This window comes from Prionailurus bengalensis, chromosome A2 (assembly GCF_016509475.1).
Source record: "Prionailurus bengalensis isolate Pbe53 chromosome A2, Fcat_Pben_1.1_paternal_pri, whole genome shotgun sequence".
NCBI classification, from domain to species: Eukaryota; Metazoa; Chordata; class Mammalia; order Carnivora; family Felidae; genus Prionailurus; species Prionailurus bengalensis.
In genome coordinates, this window is record NC_057348.1 from 21,261,023 (window position 1) to 21,278,230 (window position 17,208).

At 57.2% G+C, this 17,208-nt stretch overlaps 1 protein-coding gene across 5 annotated transcripts in view; it reads left to right on the forward strand.

Annotated features, from left to right (window-relative positions):
- Nucleotides 1–15,985, forward strand: part of NISCH (nischarin) — a 33,173-nt gene extending 17,188 nt beyond the window's left edge. For 2 of the 5 annotated variants that reach the window (XM_043587535.1, XM_043587538.1), the window contains exons 10-21: nucleotides 90–275; nucleotides 681–809; nucleotides 1,925–2,038; nucleotides 2,393–2,504; nucleotides 6,701–6,825; nucleotides 7,950–7,999; nucleotides 8,874–10,271; nucleotides 11,991–12,408; nucleotides 12,927–13,083; nucleotides 13,596–13,724; nucleotides 14,186–14,347; nucleotides 14,764–15,985. In XM_043587535.1, the coding sequence (XP_043443470.1) occupies nucleotides 90–275; nucleotides 681–809; nucleotides 1,925–2,038; nucleotides 2,393–2,504; nucleotides 6,701–6,825; nucleotides 7,950–7,999; nucleotides 8,874–10,271; nucleotides 11,991–12,408; nucleotides 12,927–13,083; nucleotides 13,596–13,724; nucleotides 14,186–14,347; nucleotides 14,764–15,374 (3,591 nt within the window). In that variant the 3' untranslated portion in view covers nucleotides 15,375–15,985. Of the gene's footprint in view, nucleotides 1–89; nucleotides 276–680; nucleotides 810–1,924; nucleotides 2,039–2,392; nucleotides 2,505–3,091; nucleotides 4,163–6,700; nucleotides 6,826–7,949; nucleotides 8,000–8,873; nucleotides 10,272–11,990; nucleotides 12,409–12,926; nucleotides 13,084–13,595; nucleotides 13,725–14,185; nucleotides 14,348–14,763 lie in introns of those variants that run through there. The other 3 variants (XM_043587537.1, XM_043587539.1, XM_043587540.1) reach the window with 2 other exon arrangements.
- Nucleotides 15,986–17,208: the final 1,223 nt, after the last annotated feature.

Genomic DNA, 17,208 nt, shown 5'->3' on the forward strand with positions numbered 1-17,208 from the left:
GTGGAAGGCCTGCTGCACCTTTAGTGGCAGCCTGCTTTCTTGGGAGCCTCGACTTGAACCAGTGTACCCTGTTTTCTATGCTGCTGCAGCACCTGTACAACCTCGTGCACCTGGACCTATCCTACAACAAGCTCTCCTCCTTGGAAGGGGTTCACACCAAACTGGGGAACATCAAGACCCTGAACCTGGCGGGCAATCTCCTGGAGAGTCTGAGTGGCCTGCATAAGCTCTATTCCCTGGTCAACCTGGATCTCCGTGACAACAGGATCGAGCAGGTGAGCCACAGCACAGAAGGATCTCAGGGTTCTGGGATGGCTGTGCCTTGGTATTTGTCACTTTAAAGAAGAGTGGAGGCCGGGCACACCTGGGTGGCTCAGTCGGTTAAGCAACCGACATCGCCTCAGGTCACGATCTCGTGGTTCATGGATTCGAGCCCCACATTGGGCTCTGTGCTGACAGCTCAAAGCCTGGAGCCTGCTTCAGATTCTGTGACTCCCTCTCTCTGCCCTTTCCCTGCTCGTTCTCTCTCTCTCTTTTGCAAAAATAAATAAATATTTAACAAATAAATGAAGAAAGAAGAGCGGGAAGCTGCCTTTCACTGCCAAGAGGCCATCAGACGTGTTGCCCTGTTGGTGAAGCATTCAAAACAGGGATGATGGCAGGGAACTCGTATCTTACAGATGGAGGAGGTCAAGAGCATTGGCAGCCTCCCATGTCTGGAGCACGTGGCTCTACTGAACAACCCTCTGAGCATCATTCCTGACTACCGGACCAAGGTGCTAGCTCAGTTTGGAGAGAGGGCCTCCGAGGTAAGCTGCTGGGGTAGGTCGGCTCTGTCAGAGAGACAGTCTGGATGGAGTCTGGCTTTTCACAGGCAGCACTGGAGGTGATGTCCACCGTTTTATGCCTGCTTGCTTTGGAATGACATCTGGCCCTTAAGGGTCTTTTAGTTCTGGGAATTCTGCTGCCTCCTCAGGAAGAGGCTTTCTTCTTCTATGGGGACGTCAGCTGCCGTGGTTCCCACTAGCTTCCCTCATGTCCTCTCTGTCAGAGCTTCAGGCCAGGAAGACTGCCCGTGAACCAACAAGCACAGAGTGAGGGTGGAAGGACTGTCTTCAACTTGTTAAAAGTCAGACTGTTTTTTGCGGGCTACAAACATAAAGGGTTTGCCCACCTTTGCCAGTATAGTCTAGCACAGTGTCTGCTGCCTGCTGAGTGTAATCTGGCCACCTGCCACCATGCCAACTGGACAGATCCTTAGCCAGATTCACCCGTCTTTCCGGCCTCAAGCAGGCCCCGCCCCCTTCTCCCCAAATCCCGGGCCAGAAGATACCTGGGTGTCTTCATCCTTCCCCCACCACCCTCCTCATCTCTTTTCAGCCCCAGTGCCCCTTTCTTCGCACCGTCACCAAGACCATGTTCACAGGATGTCCTCTTCCTACCCTCCCAGGCTGCATGGTGTGGCGTCAGCTCCTCCCGCAGGTCCTTGGGACCATCCTTCATTCGAGCACACTGCCACCCCTCACTGCTTGCCAGCTACAGTGTCCTCCTCTATTGGCGGATGGGGGTCCTTGCTCTTCTGCCTGTTCCCCCGCCCAGCAGCCCTCCCCTTGCTCTTCACTGATCTGAGTTTTGCCATAACTGGGGGCTTGGTTCAGGTCGCTGCCCCCACGCCCAACCACCCAAGAGGTCTTCACAATGGATCCTGTACCCTCCCCTTCTCAGAGAGGGACTCCAAAAAATGGACCAGGTGGTGTGGGAGCTCCCAGGTCATTTCCATGGGTGGCGAAGGGCTCACCTGCCAGGGGGCAGAGCCTCCCTTGGCCTCCTGTGTCCTGTTGGGACCTGGCCCACACCTCAGCAGGGCCCCTGCCACTCTGCCCCCCTCAGCCCCTATGCTGACTCCATTCTCTGACCTCTGTAGGTCTGTCTGGACAACACGGCAACCACAGAGAAGGAGCTGGACACCGTGGAAGTGCTAAAAGCAATTCAGAAAGCCAAGGAGGTCAAGTCAAAGTTGAACAACCCAGAGAAGAAGGTGGGTCTTTATGTGGGAGGTGACAGGAGTGATGGTGAAGAGCCAGCTGAGGAAGAGGCTGGCTCACTGTGGAACCAGGCTGTAGAGTGCTCAGGTCCACTGCATCTCAGCTGTGCCTCTCCATGTCCTAGCTGCTTGACCTTGGGCAAGCCACACCCCCTCTCCTCACCTGTGCAAGGAGGGTGGTGGCAGCACCTGCCACATCGGGTTGCTGCGGACTAGGCCGGACCGCCTGCACCATCACCATGCTTGTGAGAGCTGGGAGTTCCTCTCTCCTCCCCACTGACTATGCCGGGTTCTGTGCTTTCTGATCTTTCTCTCTTCTCCCGGGCTGACTTGAGCACTCCTCCTCAGATCGGTGAGGATTCCCGGCTCTCAGCTGCCTCCTGTGTCCGGCCCAGTGGCTCCCCTCCCAGCGTGGCTCCCACCTCTGCCTCCCTGCCCCAGCCCATCCTCTCCAATCAAGGTAATTGTGTATGTGTCTTTCCACCTGGCAGAGTCACACAGGTCCTGCTTGGGCCTCCTGGCTGGGGTTGGGGCTGATGCCGGCACCTGCTCCCTGCAGGGTTCAGACACAGGGAGGGCATGGTGCTATCTACAGGCTAGCGCCTCTTGGGGTGGCACAGAGTGGGGGGGGTGCCAGCCTGAGTTCAGTTGTTTGCTTAGCTAGTACCCCCCAGTTGGTCTGAATGCCCACATCGCAGTTCCTGTAGAATCCCATGGGTTTCTGATGGGGCCGGGGGGCTGCTCTTTGAACAGGCTCGGGGCTGCTGCTCATAAGGACCCTAATTCCTGATAGGCATTGCGGGCAGATTGGTTCCTTGTTAACGGGAAGCCGGGCCCAGTGCCTTTCTGGAATCGGGCACCCCGGCCCCTGTGTAGGGAACTTTCTTTTATTGTTTCCTCACCTCTGTGGTTCTCACGGTGTGATTCAGCCCCCAAACACTGCGTGTGTGGGGCCAACATGGGCTGTCCGTGGACCCATGGAAGACCAGTTCCCTTCACCCGCCCACTGTCTTAGCGTTTTCAAAGGGCTTTCACCTCTGAACCCAGGCATCCTCGGAGATGAGTGAGTGAAGCAGGTCCCATGGGAGTGTCTGCTGGCCCGGCCCCCACGGAAGAGGGGAGGGTGTGCCGTCCCGAGTGGAGCCAAGGCTCGGGACACGCAGGAAAGAACGCCGCCCGCCCGGGCTCCTGGAGACGCAGAACTTGGTGTGAGGTCTTGGGAAAACAGTTTGACCCTATGTTTCAAGAGCCAGAAAAACGTTCCCACCCCTTGACCTGGTAACCCCGCTGGTGGGGATTTTATCTTAGCGGGTTAAGTTAATGGGGAAGGGGGAGGCGAAAATTTACGCCAGCAAAACATGGGATGTGACAAGTGTCAGAGGATGCAAGGGAGATTGAGCTGTGGTACAAAATGCTCTGCCACCATGACATCAGAGAGAGGGGACCTGGGTCGGAAGAAAGGGGAAGTGCTCGAGTTAAATCAGAAAGCCCATGGCAGGGCAGCACACCAAGGTCATGACCGTGAGATTAGGGGAGAGAGTTCAGGAGAATGGAGTGGTGGTGTTAGGGGCCAGAGTGATTGTCAATCTGCTTTTGTAACACCCTTGACTGAGAAATTTTGGTTTTATTTTTTTACCTGAAAGGGAAGGGGGATTTGTATCCCAGTGAAGAAGCTTTCCTGCCTCCTTCCCTGCCACTGGGCCAGGGCCCTCTTGGGGACTGCTGCCTCAAGCTGCCGTGTCACAGCACCGGCTGGCCTGCTGGCCTGCAGAGGAGCCGAGCCGTGTGACTAGGCTTTTTGGGGGCAGGGAGACGCAACTGGTCCTTGAGGCTGGGAACCAGCCGGTTCTCAGTCAGTATGTTAAATCGACGAACGAGTGAGTGTGTGAATGAACAAGTGAGCAGAGAACCAGATAGTAAAGTGCAGACTGTGGGCAGGGGGATGTGAGGTGTCTGCCCCCAGAGCCGCAGCTGCAGGCAACCCTTCCCCCACTGCCCCACCCTGGGGACATGCCACAGGGTGGCTCGCTGTAGTCTGCTCCCCCTTTCCCAGCTACCGGACATTTAGATGTTGTCTCCAGATTTGCACCTCTTATAAATAAAACTGCAGTGGATGTCTTTGTGTGCACATCTCTTTCCTTTTTGTGAGAAACCACAGAATTCGGGCCCCATCTAGGCAATCTGATGCCGCTCGTCTCATCCTCTGAGTGACCCTTCCTGACCACTTGTTTGTACAGTCCATGGTCCAGGAAGGAAGCAGAAAGACTGTCCCTGTCCACATTTCCTCAGTTCCAAACAGGGTGTGGGTGGGTAGTGGCAAGAAAATGTTTTTTCTCACTAAGGTGGAGAAATGTTTGTGTTCAGCTATGCGCTGCCCGTCTAGGGTCTTGCCTGGACGGGTCGGGGTTTTCCCCTAAGGGAGCAGTTATGCTCCCAGCCTGCTGCCACCTGTAGAGGTGAATATACTTGTGAATAAACTGGGTGCTCTCCAGTTAACACCAGGCCTCTGGTTATCTCAGGAGCTGTTAGCCAGCTTGTTGGAGCCATGGAGGATTGGGACCAGTAGGGGCTGACGTGTGAAATGCCAGAGTTGATTCTTCAGCCAGGTCTGTAGAGAAGTGGTTAGGAGCAGGCACCTGGGAGGCAGTCGGCTCAGTTTGCATCCTGGCTTCCCTGGCCGTGTTCCTTCAAGCAACTTGCATCCTCTCTGAAGTTCTGTTTTCTCAACTGTAAAGTGGATACACCCTACTTCATCGATTCTAAGATGCCCCGTTTCCACCTTGTGACTTGTCTGAAATTGAGATGCGTCTTTCAATCAGTGGCGTCTCATAGTCGCTGTAAGCCAGCTGGTATTCGTGATGGAGTCGTGTGAAAGCCTTCCGTGGACACCTGCTAAGACCAAGATGGCGCCCCACCCACGCATCTTAGATTTGATGAACTGTGGTAAATAACGAGAGGTGCGCATGAGCTAATGCTGGGGGAGCGCTTAACACTGCTCCTGGCTCACCAGAAATGGTCAGTAAGGGCTTCCCTTCCCTGCATCCTTATCAGAGGTTTCCAGATGACCAGGACAGTGCCCCTGAGGAACGTGGAGTCTCTTGGGGAGGTGAGCTTGTGTACCCAAGGGAGAACAGGGCAGAATGATGTGGGGGCACTTGTAGAAGGGAGAGCCATGTCTAGAGCAGAGGGCTTTGCAGTGGAGGTTAGTATGTGAGGTGAACCTCAGAGGATGGCAGAATCTGAGCGAGTGAGGGAGGGGAGGGTGGACTCCAGGAGAGAACAGTGTGCTTCGTGCATGGCTGTGTGCTGCTGCCTTCCTGCCTGCATAGCGCCTGCTGCTTTGCTTTTGGGGTTGTCTGGGTTTGGGCTGCTGGCCTGGCTAGCTCATGGGCAACGACCTGGGCTGCATGAGTTGTCCTGTCCCTGGGGGGCAGCTGAGCTGGACGAGGGTCCGTGACCTCTGGAGCTCAGTCATTTCATCAAACCATGGTGACTAGTGGCAGAGCCAGGCTGTGGAGGCAAGCCCTAAGCTCCTCCAAACCTCTGCAAAACTGGGGTCGGTGCTCAGTATTGTCCTCACCAGCTGCATTTAGGAAAATGTTTTAAAGAGTCTTTATCCTCCTCCAATGTAGAAGACGTTCGGAGTGAAGGAACAGGCCTGGACATGCTGTGTTCATAAAACAGCCTCAGCAGGGTTTAAGAGCACTGTGTGTTTCTGGGGTGCATGAGTCAGTTTGCTGTCCATGTGGAGGTAGCCTAAGGGAGGGTCAGTGGGGGGTGTCCTGTGGAAAACAGGCCATGGGTGCCAAGCACGGATTGTCCTTGCCAGCCACGGAAGAAAACAGCCTGGAAGAAGGCCTGGCCGAATGAGGGGATCTGAGCCCTTGTGTGTCTGTGAAGCTCAGCGGAGATGTCATGTTACTGGGGGGATGGGGCCAACTTCAGTCATTTCCCTAGAAAGAGGCTCTAGGAGTGAACACGTTTCAGGCTCTTGACGGACATACTGCCAAACTGCTCTCCCAGCGGGCAGGCCAGCTCATGCCCCACTGCCCACCTCTGCCCAGTTAGGCCAAATCCAGGCCATGCAGTCAGTCAGACTCTTGCCAACGTGAGGCGAAACAGAGGTCGTGTTCCAACTTGCCCTTCTGTGGTTCCCTGTGAGAGGGTGCATCGCTTCCTGCGTTCTTTCTGGCGGCCATTCCTTTGTGGGATGTCTCCTCATCCTGTGGTCTCCTAACGGGGTTTCCAGCTTTCCCCTCCCATTTTTGATCTGGAAGAGCCTTTTATAGATTAAAGACACACACCTTTATCAAGTATTGCAAGTACTTTTTTCTCATTTCATTTCATTTCACTTTGTTATATCTTAGTTTTCTTACAGAAGTTTGGTTGTTACATAGTCACACACGTATCAATTTTTTCCTTTGGGTTTAGGTTTAGAAAGTCTGTCCCTGCCCTGAGGTTAGATAAACAGTCATTTGTTCTTTCTTAGGGTTTTTTTAAGATTTCCATTTTTAATGTTTTCTTCTGTGATCCATTCGACTGGGGTAGGGGGTCTGAAAAGGCCCCAGTCAATGCCGATAGCCTGAGGGCCCAGCCCTGTGTGTTGAATGGCTACTTTCCCTGCCTGCCCTGCCCGCCTGCCCCTGGTCTCTCCAGGAATCATGTTCGTGCAAGAGGAGGCCCTGGCCAGCAGCCTCTCATCCACCGACAGTCTGACTCCTGAAGACCGGCCCATTGCCCGGGGATGCTCTGATTCCTTAGAGTCCATCCCTGCAGGACAGGTAACACCCTCCTCCTGCTGCCAGGGCTTGGTTATCTCTGTGGACCACCTCTTCTGCCTGGGGCTGTCCGGAAGTAGGATGTGCCTTGGCTGGAAGTAGGAGGTGGTCTGGCTGGAGTTGGGGCAGATGCTGTCTCTGCTTGGTCCACTGTCCTTTATGATGAACGGTTTATATTCCCTGTCTGTCGTCTGTCGTCTGTCTGTCCGTCTGTCTCTCAGGGCTAATAGGAACGGGCAGTTCTCTCTCACTAGGTCCTGGGGGACAAAGCCAGATGGTCCTTAGCCCCTGTGAGTGCACTCTCCTGCGAAAGGCAGTTCAGAAGGCCCTAAGTGGGGATTGTTTGGGTCCTACACCCATCAGGAAGAGCTTCCCTCTCCCCTGTTGCCTGGTGTCCTGGGCTATTCTGCCTGCTCCTGCCTGTTATCCTAGCAGTCTGGGACACACTGTGACTCCTGCACCTCCTCTGTGGCTATAGCTGAGGGTTCTGGAACTTCTCCCTGAGTCCTGGGAAGAGAGGAGGACGGCAAGTGTGATGTGATAGTCTCGTGTGTGGGGAGTGTGCTTGGTACCTGGGCCTCCATCCAACCCCAGCTGTGTTCAGCAGTCCAGAGTCATGGCCCTGTGACCCTGGGCAGTCTGTGGGGTCCTCGCTCTGTCCCCACACTCCTTGGCACTCTTCCCTTCGCTCTCCCCAGGGTCACACAATAGGAGGTCCTGGGCCCTCGGTCCTCCACACTGCCCAGAGACCATTGGGAGTGCCGTGCCAGGTGCTGCCTAGCCTCTTTTCATCGAGTCCTCTCCTGGCCAGTTGCCAGATTGGTAGACTGACCATGTGGAGCCTCTCGGGTGGCATGAGGAGCACTTAGATGCCAGACCTAGAGGCGCATGCTGAGTTGTGGTATGGGGCGTGGGCTGGGGTCAGAGACATGGGCAGGGATCTCAGCCCTGCTGTACACTGGTGGGGTAACTGGATGAGTCTCTGCCTTTCTGGGCCCCAGAATCCATCCCCGAAGGAAGTGGGATGGTGAGGGGCAGGGGGTGCCTGGCTCAGGGTCAGGCACCCAGTAAATGCCAGGGAATGGCTGTGGCAAGTAGGGGGCTCACTTCATGTCCTTCTCTGTCAGGCACCTTCTGATGATATACGGGACGTGCCAGGAGCTGTTGGTGGTGTGAGGTAAGGAAGAGGTTGAGAAGGCATTCTAGGCCTCCTGCACGTGCCCAGCTGTGGGCTAGTGGGAACCAGTTGGATTTTGTTAAGGATCTGTTCATAGGAGTCCTTCAAAACTGTTTCTTCCTTTAAGTAAGCACCAATGAGGTGGGCTGTGGTCTGTTTCCAAATGCTAATCCCTGAAGTTTGCTTGACACGTTATCCCATACTAGGGGTCAGCAGATTAAGGACGATCTGGTCCACAGCCTATTTTATTTTTTACAGCCTGTGTGAGCTAAGAATGATTGTTCTATTCTTAAGCCACTGTTAAAAAAAGAATATGTAGGTGGGGTGGCCCCCAAAACCTGAAGTGTTTACTTTCTGACCTTTTATAGAAGTTTCCCAATGCGATTCTCTATATGCTTTTGCATAAGGGGAGCAGTGGCCAAGAGGAGCTAGAATTTAAATGTGGAAAGTCCAAAGACCCACCTAGCTTACTGCCTGACTCCCATCCCAGAGGCTCCTGGGTGCCCCTGAAGGGAACTGTTGTCAACCAGTGACTTCATGCCCTTTAGCTCTCGTCTTTGGGGCTCACGGCCAGCGTCTGAATGACTGAGAAGTCTTTGTGGTGCTTCTGTTGGGGGATCCTGCGTGGTGTGGGTAGGACAGTGTTGGTGCCTGTGGGCCGAGTCCTGGGAGTATGGGCTGTCACTGAACTGGCAGTCCCAGCCTTCCAGCACCTTGGCTCCCCACTGGGACGCTTATTGTGGGCTCAGGACAGGTTCAGCTGTTTAGAAGGCTTGGGAGACCCTTGAGGCCAGGGTGCAGCAGAAGGTTGTGTGTGTGGGTGGTAGGGATGGCCCAGCACAACATACCGTTTACCTGGCCTCTCCCCACACAGCCTGGAGCATGCAGAGCCGGAGGTCCAGGTGGTGCCTGGGTCCGGCCAGATCATCTTCCTGCCCTTCACCTGTATTGGCTACACGGCCACCAACCAGGACTTCATCCAGCGCCTGAGCACACTCATCCGGCAGGCCATTGAGCGACAGCTGCCTGCCTGGATTGAGGCTGCCAACCAGCGGGAGGAGGGCCAGGGCGAGCAGGGCGAGGATGAGGACGATGAGGAGGATGTTGCTGAGAACCGCTACTTTGAAATGGGGCCCCCGGATGTGGAGGAAGAGGAAGAAGGTGGCCAGGTGGAGGAAGAGGAGGAGGAGGAGGAGGAGGAGGAGGGCGAGGAGGAGCGCCTGGCTCTGGAGTGGGCCCTGGGTGCAGATGAGGATTTTCTGCTGGAGCACATCCGCATCCTCAAGGTGCTCTGGTGCTTCCTGATCCACGTGCAGGGTAGCATCCGCCAGTTCGCCGCCTGCCTTGTGCTCACCGATTTTGGCATCGCCGTCTTCGAGATCCCACACCAGGAGTCGCGGGGCAGCAGCCAGCATATCCTCTCGTCCCTGCGCTTCGTCTTCTGCTTCCCCCACGGTGATCTCACAGAGTTCGGCTTCCTCATGCCGGAGCTCTGCCTGGTGCTCAAGGTGCGGCACAGCGAGAACACGCTGTTCATCATCTCGGATGCCACCAACCTGCACGAGTTCCACGCTGACCTGCGCTCATGCTTCGCCCCACAGCACATGGCCATGCTGTGCAGCCCCGTGCTCTATGGCAGCCACACCAGCCTGCAGGAGTTCCTCCGCCAGCTGCTCACCTTCTACAAGGTGGCGGGTGGCGGCCAGGAGCACAGCCAGGGCTGCTTCCCCGTCTACCTGGTCTACAGCGACAAGCGCATGGTACAGACGGCCGCCGGGGACTACTCGGGCAACATCGAGTGGGCCAGCTGCACGCTCTGCTCAGCTGTGCGGCGCTCCTGCTGCGCACCCTCCGAGGCCGTCAAATCGGCTGCCATCCCCTACTGGCTGCTGCTCACGCCCCAGCACCTCAACGTCATCAAGGCCGACTTCAACCCCATGCCCAACCGCGGCACCCACAACTGTCGCAACCGCAACAGCTTCAAGCTCAGCCGCGTGCCACTATCCACGGTGCTGCTGGACCCCACACGCAGCTGCACCCAGCCGCGGGGTGCCTTCGCAGATGGCCATGTGCTTGAGCTGCTCGTGGGCTACCGCTTTGTCACTGCCATCTTTGTGCTGCCCCATGAGAAGTTCCACTTCCTGCGTATCTACAACCAGCTGCGGGCCTCGCTGCAGGACCTAAAGACCGTGGTCATCGCCAAGAGCCCTGCGACCGGGGCCCCGTCCCAGAGGCCCCTCGTGGATGGCCAGCCTGCCGAGGGCAGGGCCAGGTGAGACTGAGCACGGGCTCTTGGGGGAAAGTTGTGGGGGGGACCGTTTCTGAGACCGTTCGCCCCAAATCACATCTCTGAGCATCTGCGTGAGTGGGCCCAGGGTGGGCCCGGCTCCTCTGCTCCTCTTTGACTTCTGACCAGCCTCAGAACTGCTCTTGGCTGCCTCTGACACCCAGTACCAAGCCTTACCCTGGTGGTAAGCCATATACCCCTCTCCGGGAGAACTGGTCTGCTGAGGGGCTCTTTCTCTGTGTACCATTCTGTAAATTCCTTCCAGAGGAACTTGTTGGCTAAGAGTGGCAAAGTGCGAAGGTCTGAGTTTGTGACCTGGGTGGTCCCCTCGTTGAAAGCTCCTTTCCTTCTTGCGGCAGGGGAGACAGGGAAGTAGTGGCAGCTTTGTCTCCTGTTCTTCCTCACTTTGCTTCTGTCCCCAAGCCTGACTTCCCCCCCATCTCCCTCCCTGGGTTTCCCTCAGGGCCATCTGGGGCTGAGGCTAGAGAGAAGCCTGTGGGCAGCCGTAATCATATCCTCAGTTCACCCCAACCCAAGCCTCCAGAGGGACCTTGTGCCCTGGAGGGCACACCTGCCCCCCCGGCTTCATACAGGCTGGGGCTTCCCCAGCTTGGGCAAGAAAACCCTTCATCTGTTGGTCCTCCTGTTCTCTGAGATATAGCCTACCCTCATTTTCTCTTCCATCTCTATGAGCAGTGGAGACCCTGTTCTCACCCCAGCAGCTCATACAGCCTGCTTCCAGTCCCAGTCCCCCAACCGGTGTTCCCAAAGGGCTTCCAGCCTCTCTCTGGATGAATCAGGTACCCTTCTTGGGCCCAGCTCAAGTCCTGTGGCCTCCAGAGAGACACTCAATGTCTCCACACACTTCAGGGTCTTCCCCTCCCTGCCCCTGTGCTGCGGCTTCTAGTGGTGATGCCTTGTCTCCATTTCCCTGCTGTCCCCAAGCCTGGCTGAAACCTGCCCATAGTAAGGACCGCGTGCAGAAAACAGGTGCCCTGCTTTTCCCCAGCAGATGTATCTCTGTTGCAGGACAACAAGGAGACAGCCCAGGGATTTCTGCAAGATCAGGGTCCCAGGGATTTCTCTCAACAGATGGACTGTCCCAACAGAGAGGATGATGTCCAAAAGACCCCATCAGCCTGGGGCATGTAAGCCAGTTGCAGGGTCCTCCCAACCTCAGGGGTCCGTTCCTAACCTGAGCTTTAAGGGTTCTGAACATTGTTTGGTCTTGTACTTAGAACAGACCAGCAAAAACCCAGTGTGGCCACGTGTATATGGCTAGATGGGATGAGAGCCTGGGCTACTTCAGGAGGACCCAGAGGCAAACTGAGGAACAGTTTGGTTTTGGTTGTTAACGTCTGTTTGCACTCAGGTCCCAGGCCGTAGAATTCTACGGATTCTAGAGCGGCATTTCTGACACCTCTACCACCTTCTGAAAATGCATTTTTAGTCCTTGGGCCACATATATCTGGCCATCCCAGCCCTAGGGTACCAGATTGTCTGTCTTTCCCCTGTCTACCCATCTCCCTTCTAAGAGAAAGGGCCTGGCACTTTCCCTTTGTTCTGTCTTCCTGTAGGGAACCCAGACATCTCCAGGTGACTTCAGATGTGGCACTTGGTGGACATGAGGTTTTGTGTGTGATGTGACCCTCCGCCTGGGGTCCCTATGTTAACACAGTGTTTCTTGGGGACTGGGGGATGCAGCAATGACCAGCGTTCCCAGGAGGTCCTGGTGGAGGCTCCAGCCCCGGACCCGGTGGAGGCGCCAGCTTTGGCCCTAGCCTCGGTGGAGGTCCCAGCTCCGTCCCCGGCAGAGGCCTCAGACCCTGCGAAGACCCCAGGTCCAGTGGAGGCCTCGCTTCCAGCTGCGGTCCCAGCAGAGGCCTCGGGCTCAGAGGAGTCCCCAGTGGAGACCCCAGCCCCGACCCCAGCTGCCCCGGCCCCAGCAGAGCCTCTGGTACCAGCGGAGGCCCCTGCTCAGTACCCAAGCGAGCAGCTGATCCGGTCCACTTCCGAGGAGAATCAGATCCCGTCCCACCTGCCCGCCTGCCCATCGCTCCGTCACATCGCTAGCCTGCAGGGGAGCGCCATCATCGAGCTCTTTCACAGCAGCATTGCCGAGGTAGTGGCCCCAGAGCCGGGCTCGCTGACTGGTGCTCGTGTGGAGAAAGGTGGTACAGTTGGTCCTGGGAGCTGTGGCAGGGCTTGGCTTGGGGTCAGCTGCAGGCTCTTGGACTTCTGTGCTGGCTTTCCTCCCTAGCTTTAGCTGGTCACAGCTTTAAGGACCTGGGGAGGGAGGTCTTGGGCTGCTCTCCCTGGTCAGTTGTTTTTCCTGTCACCACCTCACCCTGTGGCCACCCCTAGCCTTGGGCCCCAGGCACACCCCACCCCACATCCATCTCCCACCCTTGAATTCTTCTCTGCTTCCAAGTTTATAAATGCATTGACAAGATGCGATGAGGGTCTGGCGTCTCCCCGTCTGGGATTGTGGGCATGTCACCGGTATGTGCAGGTCACCAGAGCAGTGGGGCTGATGGGGGGTTGCCCTGCCCAGAGCTGTTTTCAGGTACAGCCTAGAAGAGAGTTGTGTGCCCCAGCCCTGCTCTGCTGCAGGCCCAGACCCGGCCTTTCTTTATCCAGGTTGAAAACGAGGAGCTGAGGCACCTCATGTGGTGCTCAGTGGTGTTCTACCAGACCCCGGGGCTGGAGGTGACCGCCTGCGTGCTGCTCTCCACCAAGGCTGTGTACTTCGTGCTGCACGATGGCCTCCGCCGCTACTTCTCAGAGCCACTACAGGGTAGGCACCAGGGCCTGCTGGCACCCAGGAGCTCAGAGCAGTGCCTGAGGAGACAGGCTGGGCTCTGTCTCTGTAGCTAGCTGTGTGGCTTCAGGCAGCAGCGATTCAGCAGGGCTGGGCAGAGCGTCCCTTATCTGAGGAAGGGGTTGATAACCACGCTCTTTCCTGGAGCTGTCACAAGAGACCAGAGGCCAGGGCTTGAGTCCAGGCCCAGTGAGTACCCAGGAACTGGCAGTGACGAGGAGGGCTTAGGCAGCCTCTGTCCTGTGGGGCCTCGGTGGGAGCCTTAGCTAGTGGCCTATTACAGGGCTCCTCGTGACTCTGCTGAGCCAGGCAAGACGTTGCCCGTGAGGCGTCGTGTGCATAAGAGGTAGCAGTGGCTCCTTCCCAGGCCTCAGCAGACCGGGCTGGCCAGGGGCACCCCTTCCTGCTGGGCACAGCTGTACACCTGGGACCCTTGGGCTCCCCTGGCACAGCCAGCACCACGCTTGGTTCCTGTATTTCCATCATAGATTTCTGGCATCAGAAGAACACGGACTACAACAACAGTCCCTTCCACATCTCCCAGTGCTTTGTTTTAAAGCTTAGCGACTTGCAGGCAGTCAACGTTGGACTTTTTGACCAGTATTTCCGGCTGACGGGTGAGTGACTGCTATGCTTTTTCCTATTTTGGGTGAAGGCCAGTGTCACCAGTGGGCTTCCACCTTCCACATGTGGGTGCGTTATCACAGGCTGGGTTATCTCTGCTCCCAAGTCGGTTCACCGGAGTGGGAGGAAGCGGCTTCAGAACCCCCCAGGGCTCAAGCGCGAGGCGGGGACCAAGGCAACCAAGTGGCTGACGGGCAGGCAGAGTGGGCCCAGGGCTCACGGGCAGGATGTTTCTGACTCACACTTCCTGAAGAGAGAAAGCTAAGCTTTTTCCCTAATGCCTCTGCATCCCCTTCCAGAAAAATGTCACAGCCCTTCCGGCCTGAGAAATAGCTATCTCTCCAGGCCTCGTGATGCTTTCCCACGTGGGCCCTCATGGCTCTGTGGTCTCGGGGGGCAGGGACAGAGCCCAGGGGTGGCGGCTTGCAACCGTGACCGGCCCCTTCTCCTGCAGGCTCCTCTCCGGTGCAGGTGGTTACATGCTTGACACGGGACAGCTACCTGACACACTGCTTCCTCCAGCACCTCATGGCCGTGCTCTCCTCCCTAGAGCGCACACCCTCCCCTGAACCTGTCGATAAGGACTTCTACTCTGAGTTTGGGAACAAGACCACAGGTACCCCCCACTTGGCTCAGGCTGCAGACAGGCCACCTAGGCCGATGTCACCGACCTCCTCCCTGACCCCAGGGGCTGCAACAGACCCCAGAGCACCTGTCTGTGCCCAGAACCCCTTCTGCCTTCTCACTTTTTGTCTTTCCTGCTTAGCCAGCTAGGGTTTCACATGAGCTTTTTCACTGCAGAGCCTATATCCCAGCAAACCCTCAGCCACTCGGCACATGCATCTCAAGCGTCTGCTCCGCTTTGAGCTGCTGGCCCGTGGGTGTCCTTCCCAAGCGTGGGAGCCTGGAGCACTCCCCCGCTTCTGACAGCCCCTTATGCCGCCATTCTGTGTAGTGTGGGTTTGCTGGTACTCTGGGCCCCACAGCAGGCAAGTTCCAGGCTCTAGCCCCGGTGGCCATCTCTCTCTGCAGGGAAGATGGAAAACTACGAGCTGATCCACTCGAGCCGCGTCAAATTCACCTACCCCAGTGAGGAGGAGATTGGGGACCTGACTTTCACTGTGGCCCAGAAGATGGCTGACCCAGAGAAGGCGCCAGCCCTCAGCATCCTGCTGTATGTGCAGGCGTTCCAGGTGGGCACGCCGCCCCCTGGGCGCTGCAGGGGCATGCTGCGCCCCAAAACGCTCCTGCTCACCAGTGCTGAGATCTTTCTCCTGGACGAGGACTTTGTCCACTACCCATTGCCTGAGTTCGCCAAAGAGCCGCCACAGAGAGACCGGTACCGGCTGGACGACGGCCGCCGTGTCCGAGACCTGGACCGCGTGCTCATGGGCTACCAGACCTACCCACAGGCCCTCACCCTCATCTTTGACGATGTTCAGGGCCGTGACCTCATGGGCAGCGTCACCCCGGACCACTTCGGGGAAGTAGCAGACGGCCCTGCCAGCAGCAGCCAGGGCCGTGAGGTCCAGTGGCAGGTGTTTGTCCCCAGCGCTGAGAGCCGCGAGAAGCTCATCTCGCTGCTGGCTCGCCAGTGGGAGGCCCTGTGTGGCCGTGAGCTGCCCGTCGAGCTCACTGGCTAGCCCGGACCACAGCTGGCTCCTGCTGCCTGCCATGCCCACCCTGGCATCCACTCAGGGCGGGAAGCAGGCTCTCTTTGTCATTTTTAAAGCGTTTTCTCCTCCCTTTTGGGTACCTTCATTTGACTGTCCTCAGAGAATGTGAACATAGGTGTTCAGTTACTTCTTTCCAGTACTGGGAGTGAAAGCGCCGGCACCCTCCAGGACCTCCATGTGCCACCAGCCTCCTGTGGTCTGTTGCCTGCCCTGGTGCGGTGTGGCCAGCATTCTAGTGTCGTGTCTTCTGTCGTGGGACTGTTATTAACATGTGGCACCATGGGTCCGATTTATTCTTCTTTGTGTCCTTTCCTGAAATGTCCAGTCACGTGCTGTCATTGTGCTGTTTGCTGCTAATCGTGAAGCTGGTAGCAAAATACATGTTGGAAGCTCCCGCCCCGTGCAGTTTTCCAAAGTGGAGGCCTCTGCTGGTCCAGACAAGTGGGAAAGCCCCATGGGGGCAGGAGTCCCCAGGCCTTGGGCTGAGAGGGATGGGGACAGGGGACCTAGAGCTACCAGCACCGAGTGTGATTCCTGTTGCCTGTTTTCTCTACTCCAATAAAGCAGAGTTTGACACAGTCTGGGTCTTTTATTTCAAGGGGCACTGGGGTCCCAGCAGGGCACTGGACCAGGGCAGGGCTGGCATGAGGAAGAGGGTACCCTAGAGAAGCAGGAAGGTGAGCTACTGGGGGCAAGGGAAAAGCGGGGGAGGGAGAAGGGCTCGGAGGGCAAAGGAGCTGCTCTTCCAGGGTCATGCTGGGAGGGGAGTGCCGGCACACGGGAGGTGTCAGGGGACCCTTAGGATCGGGCCGTGCTGAGCTGGGGTTAGACCCTGAGCCTCAGGGCACACCTGGTACATGGGCTCACTGGCTTTCTGCTTCCTGCAGGTCTGGGATGTCACACCTGGCCCGGCCCCAGCTGAAGCTGCAGTCTGTTGTGAGGGTAAGGCCTGGAGTCTGGGATTGTGTAGGCTGGGGCCTGGGGGGGGTCTCACCGGGAGCGCTGGCAGGAAGATGGCCTGTGGGAGGTGGCGCCAGGTGGTGGATAGGATGTTCCTGTTCTCAGAGAAGTGGGGGTTGCCTCAGGGAGCCCTGCCAGACAAGGACCTGGGATGTCTTTGGGAGCCAGTCCCATGTCTCACCCTTTCTCACCCCATTCCTACCCCCAGAGTGGGGCCCTGGAGCCCCACTTGTCTCTTCCATCCTGGTCCAGTGAGGAGTCTCAGTTCCCAAGGCCCTGGGGCCATTTGGGTCAGGCAGGACTGGAGAAGAGGTGAGTAGAGGCTGGCCAGCCCAGCTTCCAGCCTACAACTCCTGTTCTTCAGGAGGGTCTGCAGCACTCGTCACCCTCAGGAAGGCTGCCCGGGGCGGTGGGGGGGGGGGGGGGGGGGCGGCCACATTTGGGAAGGTCTCTCTACTCACAACCTCCCCAGCCAGATTTCAAAAGCTAGCCCAGTCGATGGCTCCTCCAGCCAGTGAGGGGAGAGAGGCCTGCTTAGGAGGAGGAGGAGGAGGAGGAGGAGTCAGGTGACAAGGCTTCTCTCCCTACCAGGCTTTTATTGAAGACATTTACGTGGCTACCAGCCTCTATCTGTTGTGTGTAAACAGGGATGGTGCCAACCAGAGGCAGGGTTCATCATGCCCAGGCCTGGCATACACAGGCCTCACCACCTGGGCTACTGTTCCCAGGCCCCATGGACCAGCATGAGAGTCGGCCCTTGCCTGAGTCCGTGAGGACAGAATCTACTGGCAAGGGGCTGCGCTGTGTAGTGCATGGGGCCCTGCAGGCAACAGACCTTAAG